The sequence below is a fragment of the Phyllobates terribilis genome, unplaced genomic scaffold (genome assembly GCF_046119375.1).
Source record: "Phyllobates terribilis strain yellow unplaced genomic scaffold, ASM4611937v1 Scaffold_1__5_contigs__length_1240528914, whole genome shotgun sequence".
NCBI lineage: Eukaryota > Metazoa > Chordata > Amphibia > Anura > Dendrobatidae > Phyllobates > Phyllobates terribilis.
The window spans coordinates 365,900,045-365,920,262 of record NW_027362761.1 but is presented as its reverse complement, the minus strand read 5'-3'; the positions used below and the strand labels follow the sequence as shown (position 1 = coordinate 365,920,262).

The window sequence follows — 20,218 nt, the reverse complement described above, 5'->3', positions numbered from 1 at the left end:
GCTGACAGATCTGAACTGTATTTAAAGGGAATCTGTCAGCTGTGTTTTGCTATATAATCTGAGTGCAGCGTAATATATTGCAAGAGAGCCTGATTCCAGGGATGAATCACTTGCTGAACTGCTTGTTGTAGTTTTGATAGAGTCCTAGTTTGATGCAGATGTAGCAGAGCTAACACGTCTGTGTATAACCCCGCTGACTGGCAGCTTCTTGTGTACATAACGAATTGTCAGCAAGCTGCTAATCAGTGGTGGTGTTACACAGATTAGCCGGACTGCTTGGTATGTGATATGTAGTCAGGCAGTGATAATCTCCTGCTGATAAAATGATTGTATTGAAACTACAGAACACAGTGTAATAAGTGACACATCCCTATAACTGGGCTCTTGTGCTCTATATTATGTTGCTATTAGATTAAATGGCAAAAAATCTGCTTTTCATGGTAATATGTTTTGGGATTATTGGAAGATCAAGTTTTAGCTCCAATTTTCTTTTTATTAGGTCCTCAAAGCAATTGGATTACAGCGAACTGGGAAGCAGGATGAAGCGTTTGTACTTGCACAAGAGGTAGCAGCTCTGGAGCCCACTGATGACAACTCCTTGCAGGCACTTACAATCCTGTACAGGGAAATGCACAGACGTAAGAACATTATTGTGTGGTGGTTCTCATATTTCTTTAGTGAGGGTTAGGGTGGTAGAGCTCATTCTCCTGACTTTTACGTGTTTTTTTTCTTGTAATATTTCTTGTTAATGTTGTTCTGTTAAAGAGAATCTGTTCCCAGGTTTTTTGCTACCCTATCTGAGAGCAGCAAGATGAGGTGAGAGATCCTAATTCCAGCGGTGTGTCACTTACTAAGCTGCTTGATGTGTTTTTGGAAAAAAAATCAGTGTTATCTGCTGCACATCTACCAATTCTCTAATGTTGAGCTCTGTATTACCCCGTCCACACCACTGATTATCAGCTTTCAGACCATGCACAGGTTATACAGAGCTCATGCATATGAAGGACTATATGACGGCAGGTTTACTGGTCTTCTGATCAGATCCTGATAAAACAGTGATTTTTAAAACCTACAGCAAAGGCCCAATAAGTGATATATCAGTGTCTCTGCCCCTTCATTATGTTAGTCTCAGATTAGGTGGACAGAACCTGGCTAGGGATAGAGCTATTTTTTCTTTGCCCTATTGAGCTGAGAACATACCGGTTGGTAGTTATCTGCCTGTTCTGCCCTGTGACATCTCTCCCAGCTCAGGCAGGGATTCCCCTGCTTCCTTTGACCTCCCGTAGACAGAGCGGCTCCTTCTCTTCCACTGTGTCGATGTGGCGTCCGAAGGAGGCAATAGTGACGCCAGCCCTGATTGGGCACAGGGCTTTCATGACATAACCTCATGTGAGCCCCGGGAACGCGAATGCTGACTTTACTAGAAAGGCGCCGGAATGGGAGGGGAGCATAGGTGTTTTTATTTTAACGGGGACAAACATTCAGAGTGAGAAGGGGTTATCCTAGTAGTGGAGAACCCCTTTAATTCAGTCTTACATGGCTTGTAAATTATTATTGTCAGACTCCAGAGCTTCATACACTAATACATTTCATGAAGTAAAACTTTATGTGCTGTCCCCATTATAGTACAAGGGCTATATATTTAAAGGGAATAAACCTTTCATTTTTCCACTTCTATGTATTTGAGAAATGATTGTACTTGTTCTATTACTTACTGGGGTTTCCTATGAAGTTATTCCAGGTTCCACTGGGTGGATCATAGCTGTTAGGTTATGGAGACGGTGTTTATTCTTCTTTGGTGATCAGAGACTATGTGTTTTCTAGTGGAAACCGCTAAAGGAAACACTACTTCTTTGGGGGGGTTTGGTTTTGTTTTTTTTGAGTTTTTAATTTCCTGAAGAGATTTTGAAGTGTTTTTTTTTTTTCCCTCCTAAAGTGTTGATTTTTATTTTTTGCTGGCTCTGGAATGGACATTTCCTAATTTTGAGCGGATTCCATTAGGAGCCACTTCAAAGAAGTGACATGCACTTTCTTTTTTTCCCACCAGGCGTTTTTCAAAATCATAAAAAAGAAAATACAGTACAGACCAAAAGTTTGGACACACCTTCTCATTTAAAGATTTTTCTGTATTTTCATGACTATGAAAACTGTACATTCACACTGAAGGCATCAAAACTATGAATTAACACATGTGGAATTATATACTTAACAAAAAGTGTGAAACAACAGAAAATATGTCTTATATTCTAGGTTCTTCAAAGTAGCCACCTTTTGCTTTGATGACTGCTTTGCACACTCTTGAAGAGGGGGAGGAGCCTAGGCTCTGAATAGAAGATCCATCACAAATGTGAGGGCAAATAGTATAAATTTTATTGAACAAATACAATTAGGGGTGAAAAAACATACATGAAAGACATACAGTGTCTTAAAATGGCGCGCACAGTGGAATAAAACACTCCATAAGGACCATAATTAACATAGTATATATAGTCACCTATAGTCACCTATTATAACATTAGTATGCAGGTGCATTGATTAAATATGTCGCTTATGGGAGCTTAATTCAATAGATCAACCATGAAAAACATGTCTAAAAGAGGCATGTTGCCTCTAAATGGAGATTACCTTAAATGTCTGTCTAAATGGAGGTAATCTCCATTTAGAGGCAACATGCCTCTTTTAGACATGTTTTTCATGGTCGGTCTATTGAATTAAGCTCCCATAAGCTTTCAAAGTTGCCCAATTTTTCGGACTGACTGACCTTCATTTCTTAAAGTAATGATTGCCACTCGTTTTTCTTTACTTAGCTGCTTTTTTCTTGCCATAATACAAATTCTAACAGTCTATTCAATAGGACTATCAGCTGTGTATCCACCAGACTTCTGCACAACACAACTGATGGTCCCAACCCCATTTATAAGGCAAGAAATCCCACTTATTAAACCTGACAGGGCACACCTGTGAAGTGAAAACCATTTCCGGTGACTACCTCTTGAAGCTCATCAAGAGAATGCCAAGAGTGTGCAAAGCAGTCATCAAAGCAAAAGGTGGCTACTTTGAAGAACCTAGAATATAAGACATATTTTCCCCTCCCCCATGACAGCACACCTTGAGAGAGGATCCGCCCCACCAAGGACAGGAAACCGTCTGAAATAAAAGGGCGGCACCTCTCCCTCGCTTCAGTTGGTTTCCTGTCCTTGATGGGGAACCTGTCTGGAAGAAAGAAGACTTACCTGGGGCTGTCCCGGTGTGGAAGAGCGGGCACTGGCCTTTGCACCGGTTTCAGTATCCCAGAAGCGCCGTCCGCAGCTTCCCCTGGGGTCTCTGCGCCGAGCGAGGCGCACACGGTGAGGCAGGCTCTGTCCTCCCAGAGACCGCGGCGCCGTCCTCCCCCTGCAGTGTGGAACGCTTCCGGGTGTGACGCGCCTGACGTCACGGCGCAGGGCACGCTGGGAGCGGCGCACTGGGTGACGTCAGGAGGCGGCGCCGATCCAAGATCGGAGCGTCCCAGGCCGTTTTTTTTCAACGGAGCTCCGGCCTGAGGAAGGGGGAGGGCCCACAGACCGGAGGAGGCTGGATGGCCCTATATTTAAGGGGGGGGAGCTATCCTGGAAGCGTGGTGCGCTTCTGAGACATGGCTGATCCAGATAGCCAGGAGCAGCAGCTTACCCCCCCACCTCAGCAACAGAAAAAGCAGAGGGATGCATCGTATACAGACAGCCGCTCGAGTAATCGTAGTGGCAGCCGCAGGAGTAAAGCTTCGTGTGCCTCGGGACCATCCAGAATGGAATCATCGGTTCCGCAGCAGCCTCCGAATCCGGTACCCGTTTGTGACCTCCGGGGGTGAGTGAGCTTCGTGAATGTCACTGGGTAGTAACGGGAAGTCTCTTATGTGCTTCCTTTTTTTTAGGAGCCTAAGAAGAGTAGTGCCAAGCAAAAGCATAGAATATGTGCCCTTTGCCAAGCTTCTCTCTCAGTAGAGTGGCAGAAACCACTTTGCCAGGGCTGTGTGACCAAAACCATAGCTGAGAATTCCCGGGATTTTGCTGCAAATTTAAAGTCCATAGTACATGCAGAAGTTCAGGGGTCCCTGAAAGGGTTCCTTAGAGGGAAGAAAAGACCCCGTAGAGAGGTTTCCTCCGTCTCTGATTCCTCCCAGTCCGAGGAGCAGTGGGATTCATCGTCCTCTTCCTCATCGGGGGGCGGTAGACCCTGCTTCCCCATTGAGAATACAGACAGACTGGTTAGGGCAGTAAGATCAACCATGGGTCTGGAGGAAGAGAGAGCATCTAAATCCCGGGAGGACATCATGTTTGCGGGCTTGGGAGAGAAGAAGAGACGCTCATTTCCGGTTAACAGTAAAATTCAGGGCCTCATTGACCGGGAGTGGAGGAGACCTGAGAGATCAGGGGCTTTACCCTCCTTCTCCAAAAGAAGGTATCCCTTCGAAGAGAAGGATGCGGAACCTTGGGATAAGATCCCCAAGGTGGACGGGACTGTGGCAAGGTCATCGAAAAGATCTTCCCTGCCCTTGGAGGACTCTGGCGTCCTAAAGGATGCACTGGATAAAAGAGCTGACTCCTTCCTGCGCCACACGTGGGAGGCGGCGGCAGGCGGCCTAAAACCAGCGGTGGCTAGCACCTGTGTGGCGAGGTCCTTGATGGTGTGGCTCCAACAGCTGGAAGACCAGCTTAAAGATAAAAAGGTCTCCAGACAGGCAATACTTGCAGAGCTACCTCTAATACAAACAGCATCGGCCTTCTTGGCCGACTCTTCAGCTGACTCGGTCAGACTGTCAGCTAGGGCAGCGGGACTATCCAACGCAGCCAGGCGGGCCTTGTGGCTCAAAGGTTGCCCAGGCGACCTACCTTCGAAACAGAAACTGTGCTCCCTCCCGTGTGACGGTAGACTCCTGTTTGGCCAAAAGTTAGAAGACCTGTTCGAAAAAGCAGGCGATAAAAGCAAAGGGTTCCCGGGATTTTCGGGGGAACCAAGAAGATTTAGTTTTTGGAGGAGAAAATTTAACCGGGGTCGTCCTCCGGGAGACAAAAAGAGATGGGAAGCCAAGTCCAAAAAAGAATCGGGCTACATGTTTGGAGGACCATCCTCGAGTTCGAAGAGATCCTCCCAATGACGCCAGGCTGGAAGTGGGTGGAAGGCTTTCCCACTTTTTTCCAGCTTGGGACGCGATAACAACAAACCCCTGGATTCTGAAAATTATCAGTGGGGGCCTGAAGATCCGGTTCAGCCAGACCCCCTGGCGGACCTTTGTGGTTACCCCCCTACGAAAGGTCCAGGAAGAACAATTAGCCCTGGAAACAGAAGTGTTAGAGTTAGTAGGAAAGCAGGTCCTTCTCGAAGTACCAGCAACACAGAGAGGGAGGGGGTTCTATTCCCCACTATTCATGATAAAAAAAACAAACGGGTCCTTAAGGACCATCATCAACCTCAGGAGTCTGAACCAAGTAGTAGAAAACCAGACTTTCAAGATGGAGTCAGTTAGCTCGGCAGTGAAGCTCTTACATCGCAACTGCTTTATGGCTGTAATAGACTTGAAGGACGCATATTATCACGTCCCAATCCATCCGGAGTATCAGAAGTATCTGAGAGTAGCCCTGTTTATTCAGGGGAAGCTGAGGCATTTTCAGTTTGCTGCCCTACCCTTTGGCCTCTCCATTGCCCCGAGAATATTTACGAAACTAATAGCAGAAGTGACAGCCTTCCTACGGATCAAGAATGTAGTGATCGTGCCATATTTAGACGACTTCTTGATAATAGGGAAAACAGAAGCCCACTGCTCCAGTCAGCTCCTAGTGGTCACGGAAGTGTTGCATCAGCTGGGGTGGTTAGTAAATTTCCAAAAATCAAGACTAACCCCCTCCAGGACTCAGACCTTTCTGGGTCTAATCCTAGACTCTCATCGCCAAACCTGCTTCCTCCCAGAGGACAAAATCTGCAGGTTGATTGCATTAGTCTCGAGGGCCATTCAAGCTCCGGAAATGTCTCTGAGAGAGGCAATGTCCCTCCTGGGTTCTATGACGGCCTGTCTCCCAGCAGTTATGTGGGCCCAGGGGCATATGAGGCGGCTTCAGTGGGAGGTCCTGTCAGCACAGAGGTCCTGCAACGGGCATTTAGAAGGCAGGCTCTCTCTCTCTCCAGAAGTAGTAGATTCCCTTTCGTGGTGGACAGTCAGGGGAAATCTGACCGCAGGCATTCAATGGTCCAGACCAGTAGATCGGGTAATTACGACCGACGCAAGCAGTTCCGGATGGGGGGTCATCTGGCAGAACTCTCAATAAAAGGTCACTGGGCTTACCACGAGAGGGGAGCATCCTCAAACTTAAAGGAGCCTTGGGCAGTAGAAAGATCCCTCAGGGGCTTCCTCCCTCACATCCAAAATCACCATGTCCAGGTCAGGTCCGACAACCGGACAGCAGTAGCCTATGTGAATCACCAGGGAGGGACAAGGTCACGCCCTCTGATGGTGGTGGCAGACAGGATCCTTGGTCTAGCAGAGCGAAACCTCCTATCCCTCAGCGCCCTTCACATAAATGGGGTAGAAAACGTGAAAGCAGATTTTCTAAGCCGCCATACCCTAAGACAGGGGGAGTGGGGGTTGAACCCGGAGGTCTTCCATCAGATTGTCCAGTTATGGGGGCAGCCAGACATAGACCTGTTCGCCACAAGGGCAAACAGAAAGGTGCAGAGATTTTGCTCCCTAAATCCGGCAGAAAATCCCCATGCCGTAGATGCCCTCCAGATTCCTTGGGGTTTCAGGAAGGCCTATGCCTTTCCGCCATTAGTGATGATTCCAGTAGTGGTGAGGAAGATCCGGGAGGAAGGTGCCAGGGTGATTTTGATAGCCCCTTTTTGGCCCAAGAGGCCTTGGTTCTCTCTGCTTCGACTAATGTCGGTGTCAGATCCCTGGATTCTACCAGAGAGGCTGGACCTTCTCATGCAGGGACCAGTATTCCATGCCCAGGCCAGGGGGTTCCATCTTTCGGCATGGAATTTGAGAGGTCGCTCTTGAGTAGCAAGGGGTTTTCACCAGGCTTAGTTTCTACTTTATTGGGGAGTAGAAAACCAATTACAACCAAGATTTATAGCAGAGTTTGGGGTAAATTCCTAGAGTTTATAGATATCCCGCTATCGAGCAAACCTCCGATCAGGGGGATCCTGGAATTTCTGCAAAAGGGGCGGGACCTGGGTCTAGCTACAGGGTCCCTTAAGGTTCAAGTTTCAGCTTTGGGAGCACTCTACAATTGTAATCTGGCTGGGAATAGGTGGATCTCGAGGTTTATCAAGTCCTGTGCCAGAGCAGGACCGGTTAGGTCCATGGGTGTTCCTCCTTGGGACCTGAATTTAGTCTTGAATGCTCTTGCTAGTGAGCCATTCGAACCCCTACACAAGGTTTCTCCAAAAATTCTCACCCTTAAGACCATCCTCCTAGTGGCCTTAACGTCAGCCCGTAGGGTGGGTGATCTGCAGGCCCTCTCGGTTAATCCTCCTTACACACAAATCTTTGAGGATAGGGTCACCTTGCGGCCAGATCCAGCGTACCTTCCCAAGGTGGTATCTAGATTTCACCGTAGTCAGGAGATTGTGTTACCCTCGTTCTGCAGCAATCCCAAGAACCCAGGGGAAGTCAGGTTCCATAGCCTAGATGTTAGGAGGTCCCTGCTACAGTACATTCACATGACTAGTCTGTGGAGGAAAGACTGTTCTCTGTTCCTGGCCTTTCAAGGGTGTAGGAAAGGTCACGGGGTGTCCAAGGGTACCATCTCTAGGTGGCTCAGGGAGGCCATTTGCTTAGCCTATACGTCCACAGGGGTTCCAGCCCCGGACAATGTGAGGGCTCATTCCACCAGAGCCGTTGCAACCTCCTGGGCAGAGAGAGCAGACGTCTCGATCGAGCAGATATGTAGGGCTGCTACTTGGTCTACACCATCCACCTTCTTTAAGCACTATCGGTTGGATCTGTCCTCTTCTGATCTCACCTTTGGGAGAAGGGTACTTCAGGCGGTGGTCCCTCCCTAGGGTGCTCATAAATTCTCCAAAATTCTCTCAAGGTGTGCTGTCATGGGGGAGGGGAAAACACCAAGGTTACTTACCGGTAGCCGGTTTTTCCTGAGCCCATGGCAGCACCCGTAGTTTCCCCCCCTTATTTTTTCTATGTTTCTCACACCCTGGTGTGCACTGTTTGGGGTGGTGTGTATATGTATATTGTGGTGTTGGTTATGTGCCTAACCTGTTTAGAGAGGTCCTCTCAATGCTCTGTAAACAACTGAAGCGAGGGAGAGGTGCCGCCCTTTTATTTCAGACGGTTTCCTGTCCTTGGTGGGGCGGATCCTCTCTCAAGGTGTGCTGTCATGGGCTCAGGAAAAACCGGCTACCGGTAAGTAACCTTGGTGTTTTCAGTTGTTTCACACTTTTTTGTTAAGTATATAATTCTACATGTGTTAATTCATAGTTTTGATGCCTTCAGTGTGAATGTACAATCTTCATAGTCAGGAAAATACAGAAAAATCTTTAAATGAGAAGGTGTGTCCAAACTTTTACTCTGCACTGTACATGCATAGTGGTATTGCAAAAAATAGAATAGGAAAAGTCTTCAAGTGGGTTCAAAGCAAAAAACGTATGCACATGCTATAGATTCTGACCGCAGAATCGGTCCTGCCCTGTTATCTTTGTCAGTGTCATAGACTTGAAAGGAGCAGCAGGGCATATGGGCAAATACATTGACTCTCCATTTACCTCCTCCTGGCTGAGACTGAAGTCAACTCCTTCTCACAGATTGTTGGAACGGTATGATATGGCAAGAAGGAGGCCTAACTATGTCTACTATAAACCTCATCGTATGAGAGCCCACCGGAGGGCGAAGTTCCTTTGTAGGACTAGTAAAGATTGTAAAAATAATACATTTAATGAATGTCTTTAAATGTAGAAATGTTAACCTGCTAAATGCTGCGGTCATCTGACAGCAGCATTAACAGCACGCCAGCATGGGGGAGCGTCATTCTATGCGTCCATTGGTGCTCCCATGATGCTATCACGGGGCGTCGATGGGTTGCTGTGATACCTGGGGGACTGTTGAAGACATACATGCCTGTCATCATGGAGCTCCTTTGAAACCCAGCCTATGGTTGAGTTTCAAAGGAGACGGATTATTACTATGTACTGCGGCTTTGCTGTTTATAGTATAAAGGCCCCGTCACACATAACGAGATCGCTAGCGAGATCGTTGATACGTCACGGTTTTTGTGACGCAATAGCGATCTCGCTAGCGATCTCGTTACGTCTGACAAGTAGCAACGATCAGGCCCCTGCGGTGAGATCGCTGATCGTTACAAAGCTTCCTGGACCATTCCTGGGTCGTTGCGCTCCCGCTGGGCAGTGTGCATCGCTGTATTTGACACCTTATCAATGACCTCGTTAGCGATTCAGAACTGAGACACGTAGGCGTGCATAAATTGGACTTTTCCGCGCTCCTCGTCCCCGATTGGTGGTCGCTACAGCGTTCTCATTTTACGCCGTGCATAAAGAAGGCAACGGAATAGCGATTCCATCCTTTGTTTCTGACCTCGTGCTGGATTTCAGATCCTAGCAGAATTCTCCGGGCTGTTGATATGTGGAGTCACAGCCGAAGAACACTACTACAATCCACAAACCAGAACGCTTGTCAGGAACAAAGCCCAGATGAATGTATACAGAGTCACAGCCGCCAATCGGAGATGAGGGGCCGCGGAAAAGTAATTTTACGCACGCCTTTGTGACACAGTACAGTCCCTATCAAGGTGTGGATCGTTGAAATAACTGCTGTGTGAAAGCGTCCCAACGACCGCCGAGATCGTTAGTTAGATCGCTGGGGCGGCCGAAATCGTTGGGAAGTTCTGCATGTTTGACAGCTCCCCAGCGATGACGAAACGACTCTCCACCGATCCCAAAACCGTGACGTAATAACGATCTCGCTAGCGATCTCTTTATGTGTGACGGGGCCTTAAGCCTCCAGACTTCAATGTGTGTGTAAAATATCAATGAAGAGAGGGAAAAAAGCGCAAATAGGGTCTTATCTGAGTATAAAGTGTTAAAGGATATGCTCAATGGTGCACACAACCACAGATAAGGCTTGAGGCTGATGCAGACCCAGAGGGCGATAAAGGCATAAAACTGGAAACAAATGGGTTAATCTGCGCTTCTGTTGAAGAGAAAAATTAAGGCTACAGATCCTAATGCAAGCGGTTTATTAATCAACACATTTGACAACTTGTTCTCAGTACCATGGTTTGTCCTGATGAAGTTGTATACTTCAAAACGCATTGATGAATAAACCTCTTGCATTTGGATCTGTATCCTTCATTTTTCTCCAACACAAGTGCAGATTAACCCATTTGTTTCCAGTTTTATCAGTGTAAAATATAATATATTTGGTATTGTTGTGATCATATAGGCCGACAAAATAAAGATACCTTTAAGTACAACTAACATGTTATCATGTCTCCTCAAAAAAATATTTATCTGCAGAGATGGTGGTAATCTGCAAATAAATGGTGTTTAAATAATGTCTGGCTGTGTTCCTGGGACAGCGACAACAGGGAGAAAATGCAGTAATATTCTCCCTGCAGCCGATCAGCTGTGTGATGGAAGGATCGGTTACAGCCCTGCGCCCTACACCGTGACCGCTGTACTCACTCCCTGCATATTGCCAGCCTGCTCTGCTCACGAGCTGGGGCGATAGATCTAAAGGGGTCGATGGATTTCTGTTACAAAGACCTGTGTGCACTACATGCTGATTGAGGGGGTTGGTCTTACTGACAGATTCTCCTTTTAAAATTAAATATAGAATTTTTTTTTTTTTTTTTTTTAATCCCAAAGAGTGTAATGAAAAGTTATCAAAGTTTGATATACTACAAAAATGGGACCAATGGAAACCAGTTTGTCACTCCAAAAGTAAACCCTCGCACAGCTCCGCTGACAGAAGCTTGTGGGTTTTTGTTAACTGGGTGTTAATTGTGCAAAATATTAAAACTATTTAAATTTAGTATCTCCCGCTTACAGAGTAAAAGTAGCACTTCTTTCTCTATCGCTTCATTGGGGGACACGGGAAACCATGGGTGTGCGCTGCCTTTTCTGCAGCACAGCAAATAGTGAAAAATGTAAAAAAAACAGTGGCAGAATTATGTTTTTTAATTTACTGTATATTCAACTCAATGAAAGTTTAAGTTCTATGTACCCCCAAAGTGATTCCACTGACAAATACATCCTGAAAAAAAAACCAATGCCACATTGGAGTAAGATAAACACAAGTTCTGGCTTCTGGAGCATAACAAAAAAAAAAACGATTTCCCATAAAGATCAAAACCGGCTTTGCTGCCAAGGAGTTAAGGAGGTTTTCACCGTTTTGAACTATTGCTTCTAGGGTAGAATGTCACCCATGTGAGGCAGTGCTCAGACTGCGGCAGTGTACACAGACCTGCAAGGAGCTCAGATTGTGCTCTTTTACGCTGTAACTTTCTTTCTCTTGGACAGTGTTCTGCTTCTCTTACTCCTGGGACACCTCGTCCTGAGCCGCGTGCTGCAGTGCAGTGGCCACAATAAACCTCTGCGCAGTCTCTGCCTTTGGTGTTGTCTGCTCATCACGCCTGGTCTCTTAGGCTGCGTGCCCACTATGCATTTTTCAAGCGTTTTTGCCACGGAATTTCCGCAGCGAAAACGCTTGGTAATACATGCCCCATGGTACCCAATGATAATCCGCATGTGCTGTGCACATGTTGCGGAAATTTCCGTTGCGGATTATCATTGCGGAAAAATCTGCAGCATGTCCATTATTTTTGCGGAAAAGCGGCGTAATTGCCACCATTGACTTGCATTGAATTGCTTAATATTCGCATGACTACATGTGCACATGCGGATATTAAGCGATTCAATGTGCAGATGGTACTCAGGTCTGGAGAAGAGGAGACTCTCCTCCAGACCCGGGCACCATAGTACCTGTTAAAAAAAAAAAAAAAAAAGAATTTAAAATAAAAAATAAACATTATACTCGCCTTCTGATGGCCCCCGGTCTCCTGTACAGTGCGTCCTGGCTCGCAATGGTGTAAAAGGACCTTCCATGACGTCATTTAGTCATGTGACAGGTCACGCGACCGCAGACGTCAGCGATCGCGTGACCTGTCACATGACTAAATGACGTCATGGAAGGTCCTTTTACACCATCACGAGCCGTACAAGAGACCGGATGCACCGGAGAGAAGACCGGGGGCCATCAGAAGGTATGATTTTTATTTTTATTTTTTTTACCATTTTTATTCTTTTTTTTAAACTATTAACTTGGTCATTCTATCTAAGTCCATGCCGGTTGCATGGAATTATATAGTGTGACTTAGTTGTTAAGCACTTTTCCAAGTGATGCTAAAATCGCTTGGAAAAGCGCTAGATAACCCACATGCAGAAATGCATGCAAAGACGCTTGACAAACGCTTCTACCTGGCAGGAAAAACGCATGTAAAATCCGCATGCATTTTTCTTGCCAGGGAGAAGCGGAAAAAATCAGCAGCATTTCTGCATCGTGGGCTTCGTCCTGTTAATTACTGTGAACTTGTTTATATATATATTTTTTTTTTCCTATGCTTGCAACATGAGATTAAATGCTTCATTGACCATATCTACTTGTATTTTAGCGGAACTGGTTACTAAATTGTATGAGGCGGCTGTAAGAAAAGTCCCAAGCAGTGAAGAATATCACTCTCACCTCTTTATGGCTTATGCCAGAGTAGGGGAATACAAGAAGATGCAGCAGGTATGAGTTTCCTGTAATCAATCCATTACGACTTTTTCATTTTAAATTTTAGTCAATAGCTAATTCATTGCTGTTAAATCAATTCTTAGTAAAAAAGTGCATCATTTTCAGTAGCCTAAATAGAAATGAACTGTATAAGGCTAGGCTGACTTTTAGAGAGTGTTGTGGGCATGATTTGGAAGCTCTTAATAATATGTATTACTGATTCTCCTCCTGCCCTTGTTAGTACAGCCTTCCTCACACGCTGCACAGCTCTCCTGCTTGCGTTATGGTAGTGGATGGAGGCGCGTGTGTACAAGACCGTTCCATCAGCCGCCTCCAAATAAAAAAAGCATTGTGCATGGGCAAACTGTATCCCAGTCGGAGGAGGATGATATACAGGTCTGGTCACACGCTCCTCCAGTAATGTACTAGAAGGAAGGCAGACCTAATAATCAGGCAATGCTTCCTAGAGAAGGAGAACATAAGCACCACAAAATCATATCCCCAGCACATTTGTCAAAATATGGATAAAATGGGGCCACCCTTCTTTAAAAAAAAAATAAATAAAAGTAAAAAATTAACCCTAATGTACCCCACTCCACCCCCATTCTCTGTTAAAATCAAAGGGAACCTATCACTTGAGCTTATGCTGCCTATACCACGGGCAGCATGAATTTTTCATTAAAATGATTCAGCGTTTCAGAGACAACAGTTTGGAGACGCGTCCACAGAGTATAGGGATAAAAGGGACAAGCCAGGTTCGGCCCCTGGCCGGCTGCTCCCCTCACTGCTCTGGTTGATTGACAAGTCTCCTTATGTACACAAGGGAGAGACCTGTCAATCACCTGGAGTAGAGCTGAGCTATGCTGGACTAGTCTGCTCTCTCCATATAGTCCCTGCCGGAGCGTTTCAGAGGTGAACCTACCATGCCTCCTTATGAAGCTGGGTGAAACACTCGGCACCCTGCAAACACTAGGCATCCATTTACACTATGTAGGTTTATTGTGCTCTTTAATTATTACTGGGATTGTACGGTGAGGTTTTCTCTGTAACCTATTATTGGCTGTATCTTAGGTTAGCACTTTTTAACAAGCATTTTATGCATTAATCCTGGAAACCTTGAAGCCTATTGGTCTATTACTGAATATTTTATTGCCCCCTAGTGGTGTCTTTTTATCCCTTCTTGGTGTTACCCTATTATTTCTGTCTTTTGATCCCCTATTCATCAAGACCGACATTTTTCACACCGGTCTTGATGAGGGTGCATGTATGAGTGCGGGGTGCCTGATTCATTAAGAGGCGCACACCACTTAATTCACGTGAGGCTTGAAGTTGCCTTCCCACATCTTACTCCAGTCAAGGGCTGGTGTAACATTTGTGATGTGATGTACACCACTGTTTGTCATGAATTTGATGACCAAAGGTTGTCACGTCCCAGCTCCGCTTGCTTTGTCAGAGCTTTGTTAATTTTTTGTTGGTGTTTTCATGCCGAAAAAAAAAAAAAACAAAGTTGCAATTTTTTAATATTTTTTTTGTGCAGTCTCAGGTTGTGCAAAAATTGAGACTTCTCAAAGCTTTTTACGCCAGAATTCTGGTGGAAAAGCTTTGAATCAGGGCCTATGTGATTTACAGACCTTTCCTTGGCATCCTCCTTTTTTCGGGTTCATTTATGTCTGGCTGCAAACATGATGCTACAATCGTGCCTGTGGTTTGGGAAGCATGAATCAAGTGACAGGTTCCCTGTAAGTGTTATGCTAGTTTGGAATAGTGAAATGGATGCTTCTTTTGAGCGAGATGTTGCTTTGCAGCCATGGTGCACTTAAAGATCACTGAAGTACTGTCATATCTTGTTTTACAGGCTGGGATGGCACTTTACAAAATTGTTCCGAAAAACCCATATTATTTTTGGTCTGTGATGAGTTTAATTATGCAGGTAGGCCCTGAACACACATGAAATGGTGAATGGTTGCAGCTTCGATTGTTGCTTATCCTATTTTATAAGTACAAAGTGGTTCCCTGTACTGCATCATTACAGTGTCCTGATCTGTGTGCTGATTGCTTCACGTCATTTTCCTTACAGATTTGAAAAAGTTATTCAAAAGGAGCAAACTTGCTTTTCACTTGTGAAGAGTTAGGACAGTTTCACAAGTCTGGTCCACGTTGTGTGTGTGTGTGTATGTGTGTGTATAATATATATTTCAGCAGTCATTGCCTCACAGTTTGTATCTATGCTCTGTATTTCATGGGCTTTTATTTTGTTTAAATTTATGCTACAAATCAGATCTAAAGTGGTAGTGAAACAATGGATGGAAACTGACATAAAGGGGAATCTGTCTGCCTTGTAGAATGAATCAGAACAGTTCAGTGCTCCGAGTAAATGCCCCTAACCCTAAAGTAAGATGCACAAGTGTGGTGTGAATCTAGACCAGGGTTCCCCAACTCCAGTCCTCAAGGCCCACCAACAGATCATGTTTTCAGGATTTCCTTAGTATTGCACAGGAAATAATTAAATCACATCCACAGGCAATAATCCCATCACCTGTGCAATACTAAGGGAATCCTGAAAACATGACCTGTTGGTGGGGCTTGAGGACTGGAGCTGGGAAACACTGCACTAGACCATTAAATAGTACTGAGGGGGCTCTTATATCTCCATGCAATAATCTGCATGGATCGGTCATGGTTAAAAATTGACAAGTTCTGTTTCCAGTTTATTAGTGAACATATTTACACCATCATTTAACCCAATATGTATTTCCAGTCTATTTCAGCACAAGATGAAAAACTTTCTAAAACAATGTTTTTACCTCTGGCCGAAAGAATGGTTGAAAAAATGGTGAAGGAGGACAAGATTGAAGCAGAGGCTGAAGTAAGAACACGTTGCATATGGAGATTATGAAGTAATATTACATTTCCCTCAGCAGTAGCCCCGCAGTTATTTTTGGCATTCTGCAAAAGCTATGATTTTATAAATGGTTGTTCAGTCTAGACAAATACTTGTCTTGGCTAGGGGATGTCTGCTGTAGACATTTACTTATAGGAAGGATCCTGTGACTATAAGATGATCATACAATGTTCCGCTTCTAGGGACCCCAGCTAATGGTTATATGTGGGGACCCCCAGAGCAAGTGTATCACTCCTTGCAGCTCCACCATAGGGGAAAGGAAGCATTACCCGGTTCCCAAAATGGCCAATCTAAGATCATTCTGAATGGTTGTACTTCTTGCATATAGATTTGGATCCATGTAATTTTCTTTGACAGTATTAAATCTGTAGACCCCTAAGCAAGAATTGTTAGTGTGGGAATCTGTCAGCAAGTATTTGCTATTTAAACTGAAGACAGCAGGAGATGGAGGCTGAATCACAGAATTCAGGGATGTCACTTGTCAAAAGGTACTGTTGTTTACTATGGCCTCTTTCACACTTCAGTGTCTCAGGTAGGAGTGGTGACAGTTTCCACACGTGCAGGAGCCACTGACACACTTAGACCCATTAAAATCAATGAGTCTGTGCACATCTCAGTGTGTTTTCACGGACCGTGTGTCTGTGTGCTCCACATGGAGACAAGTCAATTTTTTTGTAGATACACGGTCCGCAAAACATACCACACGGTTGAAATCAGTGTGTCATTCGTGTGACACGTACTGGTTCCTGGGAATGGCGCTGTTCCCAAGTGCCGGTGCTGAACGCTGCCCTCATCATTGTTCCCTGCCAGCTCTGTGATCAGCACCAGCAGGGACAATGATGAGGGTAGTGGTAGTCTCCCGGTGTCCCCACCTGTAAAAATAAGAATAAAATAAATAAAATCAACGTACTCACCTCTCCTAGGTGTCCCCCCGCTGTAATCCATGCGACCGTTGAAGCCAGGGAGAAGGAGCCGCAACTCAGGAGCGTTGTCCTGTCACTCACTGACCGCAGCTCCGGAGCGGCTCATTCTCCCCGGCTTCAGCGGTCACATGGATTACAGCAGGGGACACCTAGGAGAGGTGAGTACATTGATTTTATTTTATTCTTATTTTTACAGGTGGGGACACCAGGAGCAGACTAACACTACCCTCATCATTGTCCCTGCTGGTGCTGATCACAGCGCTGGCAGGCAACCAGGATGAGGGCAACGTTCAGCACCTGCGCTTGGAAACAGTGCTAACTGTAGTGCTGATTCCCAAGCGCCCGTCCTTGTGATCCTGATGCGGCGCACGAATGCAACACGTAAAACACACGGATATCTCCTGTACCCGAAATATCCGGACATGTGAAACCGGCCTAACTGAAGGATTTATCACTAAGAGATTAACGTTGCCAATGCCCCCTCCTGTGATAGGCACCTCCTTTCTATGGACATTGTATATACAGAGCCTGGTGTGGGCGGGATTAGCTTTCTCAGCTCTGCTTCATGCTAAATCTCACTCAATCAGAGCTTTTAGAACGGCTGCACCCAGTAATCTAAGTGATACATCGTTGGATTCAGCTTCTCTTTACCTACATCAGGCTGCTCTCAGATCGGGTAGCAAAAACATGATTTTCTTTAAAGGCTTTAAGTCCATCTTAACACACCATTTTTGACTACTTCAGTGCATCTAAACTTGAATTCAGGCTTTTGTGTCCGGGTCAAGAGAACTGGCTGTTGGTCCTGACATCACGTTCTATACCCTCAGGTTGAATTTGTCCTAAAATAAAAAAAAAAACCCAGCAATTTTGCAATATATCTTGGCGAAAGAGGTTTTTGAGGCTAGAATGTATACCTTTTTGCATACTTAGTCACTCTCAGACTAGTCTCACCTGGTTTCTCTCATTTCACTTAATTTACATCAAGTCATTTTTTATTTAGAAGGTTATGCATTTTCCACATTCACATAACAGATAAATGACATTAAACAAAACCAATCCCAACACCCACCCAACATTGTATAAAGGGAGTGTAAATCAATTCTTCATATCAACTAGAAGTCCAGTTCTCTGCAGTTTCTCTCAATAAGTCAGTAAAATTTCAGCCCCTATAACCCACAATTTACACTTTGTATATACATCAGACTAGTACATATACGTATAAATACATATGTGTGGGGACAGGGTCTTCTTCTCGTTCTCCGCCCCTCTCCCTCCAGCCTCCTCTGTTTCTTGTGCAGGTCACTGATTATTTAGTGACCTTCCTCTTTTTTAAAATTCAGAACCCCCTCCTTCCCCCGGCGCCGTCATTGGGTGGGCGGCACGTGCGCAGTGTGTGTCTGCGTCCTGTGTGCAGGACTTCAGTTAAATGGCACCGGAGGCGGCGCATGCACAGATCAAGATCTCGACTCAGTTCAGAGCCGAAATCTCGATCTGCTCATGCGCTGCCTCCATTTTATTGAAGTCCTGCTCACAGGACTCCGACTCACACTGCGCACGCGCCGCCCACATAATGATGGCGGCGTGGAATTTTACAAAGGAGGCAGGTCACTGAATAATCAATGACCTGTTCAAGAAGCAGAGGCGGCTGGTGGGTAAGGTGGAGGGGGTGGGGGTGGTGGAGAACGAGAAGACCCTGCCCCCACATCACATCCCGAAGCACACTGGAGCTCAGAAGACGTCATTTTCTGGAAAGTTCATAAGGTGAGTATTCAACAGCCACTGACCGGATCCCTTCACGTCAGGTATCAGATGAATCAGCATCACAGCGCCATTATGGCCATACCTTTTAGCTTATAGGGCTAAATCCTGCTGACAGGTTCTCTTTAAATGAAGTGGTTTGAAATAAAATGTGCAAAGTTGAATAAGGGGCACATTTTAGGCCTTTCTATAGTCAAAAAAATTGCACCTATTTCTGTTGAAATCAACAATAAATCTGTCAGTCATATAAAGGTCCTGCCTCTTGATTAATTCTTGACAAATATTGTGTATGAAAGTAGTTTTGATATAATTTTTATGCCATATTTTTTTTTTGTCCTCACTAGAATATTAATGAAAACCAAAATGTGTCTTTATAGGTTGAATTGTACTATATGATTTTAGAGCGTCTGGGAAAACACGAGGAAGCCCTAGAGGTTATAAGAGGAAAGCTTGGTGGTATGTATCTGTTTCTAGACTTCTTTACTTTTCATTGTGACATCTATCTGAAGATATTGTATATAATGTTTTGTCTTTGTATTGTGGCCTAAGAACAGTAATATATCCATGTTCCCATTTACTGCCTAAATATTTCAATCTTTTGGTTGTAAAATGGAAGAAAAATAATGTCTTTGACAAGTTATGTCTTGTATGATCAATACGTAGAAAAGCTGACCAGCGAGCTGCAGAGTCGAGAGAATAAGTGTATGGCGATGTACAAGAAGCTGAACAGGTGGCCTGAATGCAATGCACTCTCCAAAAGACTGCTGTTACTAAAGTGAGTCCGTGGATTACCTGCTTGTCCTTATTACTGGGTGTTAAGTCTGCAGCAGTAAGAACTGAAGCATCATCATTAATTTCTTTTTTTTTTTTTTTTTGAAGTATCGGAGGGGGAGTGGGTTGGGCAGGGCTGTGAAGTCGGTGTCCATTTTTGGTGGAGTCGGCATAAAATGGACCGGCTCCTAAAATATATAATAAATTGGGTACAGTAGTACAATGCAGGATGTGCTATAAATGTTTTCATAAGAATTTGGGAAAGTTATGAAATGTCCTATAAATGTCTGTTCTGTTCCTGATCTAAGGATCTCGGCTTTTAGTTGAGATGAATCTGTGCTGCACTTTATGTACATGCTCAGTAGTGAGGCAGTGCTGTGGAGTCAGTCAGGGAAATTGAGGAGTCTGAGGTTTGGCTTACCGACTCCACAGTCCTGGTTGGTGGGGGTGTGTTTGGTTGTGGGGGTATAAACGTCTGTCTTCTCCACTTTAGTAAGTTTGGCATAGCATTAAAAACATAATGTGACAGGTCGTCTCATTGAAACTTCTGTCTAAATGCAAAATTACTGGTTTGCAAGAACGTTGGCAATGGAACCTGTGGGGTGACAACATATAACAATGATGTTGTACATTGCGTCTTGTAGTGTATTTGTAGCATAATATAGTTTGTCCCACTACCTTTAATTATTTTATTCTTCTTTCCTTCAGCTCAGATGACTGGCAGTTCTATCTGTCCTACTTTGATTCTGTGTTTCACCTCATTGATGAGACTTGGACTCCGCCAGCAGAAGGCCCAATGTAAGTCTCTGCATGTGCTTATCAAAATGTTTAGTTAAAACATGAGAAATTAGGACTGGGCAGGCTGAACCACATGAGCACATCTCATGGTCATAATGTATGGAAAGGCTGCCGTTACCATAGTGGGAGCTGCTACTGATAAGCTGTTACTGATGCGCCATAATCTTTAACATTAACCCTTCCTGACATATGATGTACATTTATGTCATATGCCAGGTCCCTGATTTTTTCCGGCAGATTAAGGCTGAATTATTCAGCCATCATCTGCCTCCAACAGCCACAGGT

The 20,218-nt window shown here is 44.9% G+C and overlaps 1 protein-coding gene across 1 annotated transcript in view; it reads left to right on the top strand.

The window, feature by feature from the left end:
- NAA25 (N-alpha-acetyltransferase 25, NatB auxiliary subunit) overlaps positions 1-20,218 on the top strand; it is a 71,937-nt gene that overhangs the window by 18,148 nt on the left and 33,571 nt on the right. Inside the window, exons 3-9 of the mRNA XM_073676349.1 lie at positions 500-638; positions 12,678-12,796; positions 14,637-14,711; positions 15,540-15,647; positions 18,742-18,820; positions 19,028-19,139; positions 19,844-19,933. Of these exons, the coding sequence (XP_073532450.1) occupies positions 500-638; positions 12,678-12,796; positions 14,637-14,711; positions 15,540-15,647; positions 18,742-18,820; positions 19,028-19,139; positions 19,844-19,933 (722 nt within the window). The remainder of the gene's footprint in view (positions 1-499; positions 639-12,677; positions 12,797-14,636; positions 14,712-15,539; positions 15,648-18,741; positions 18,821-19,027; positions 19,140-19,843; positions 19,934-20,218) is intronic.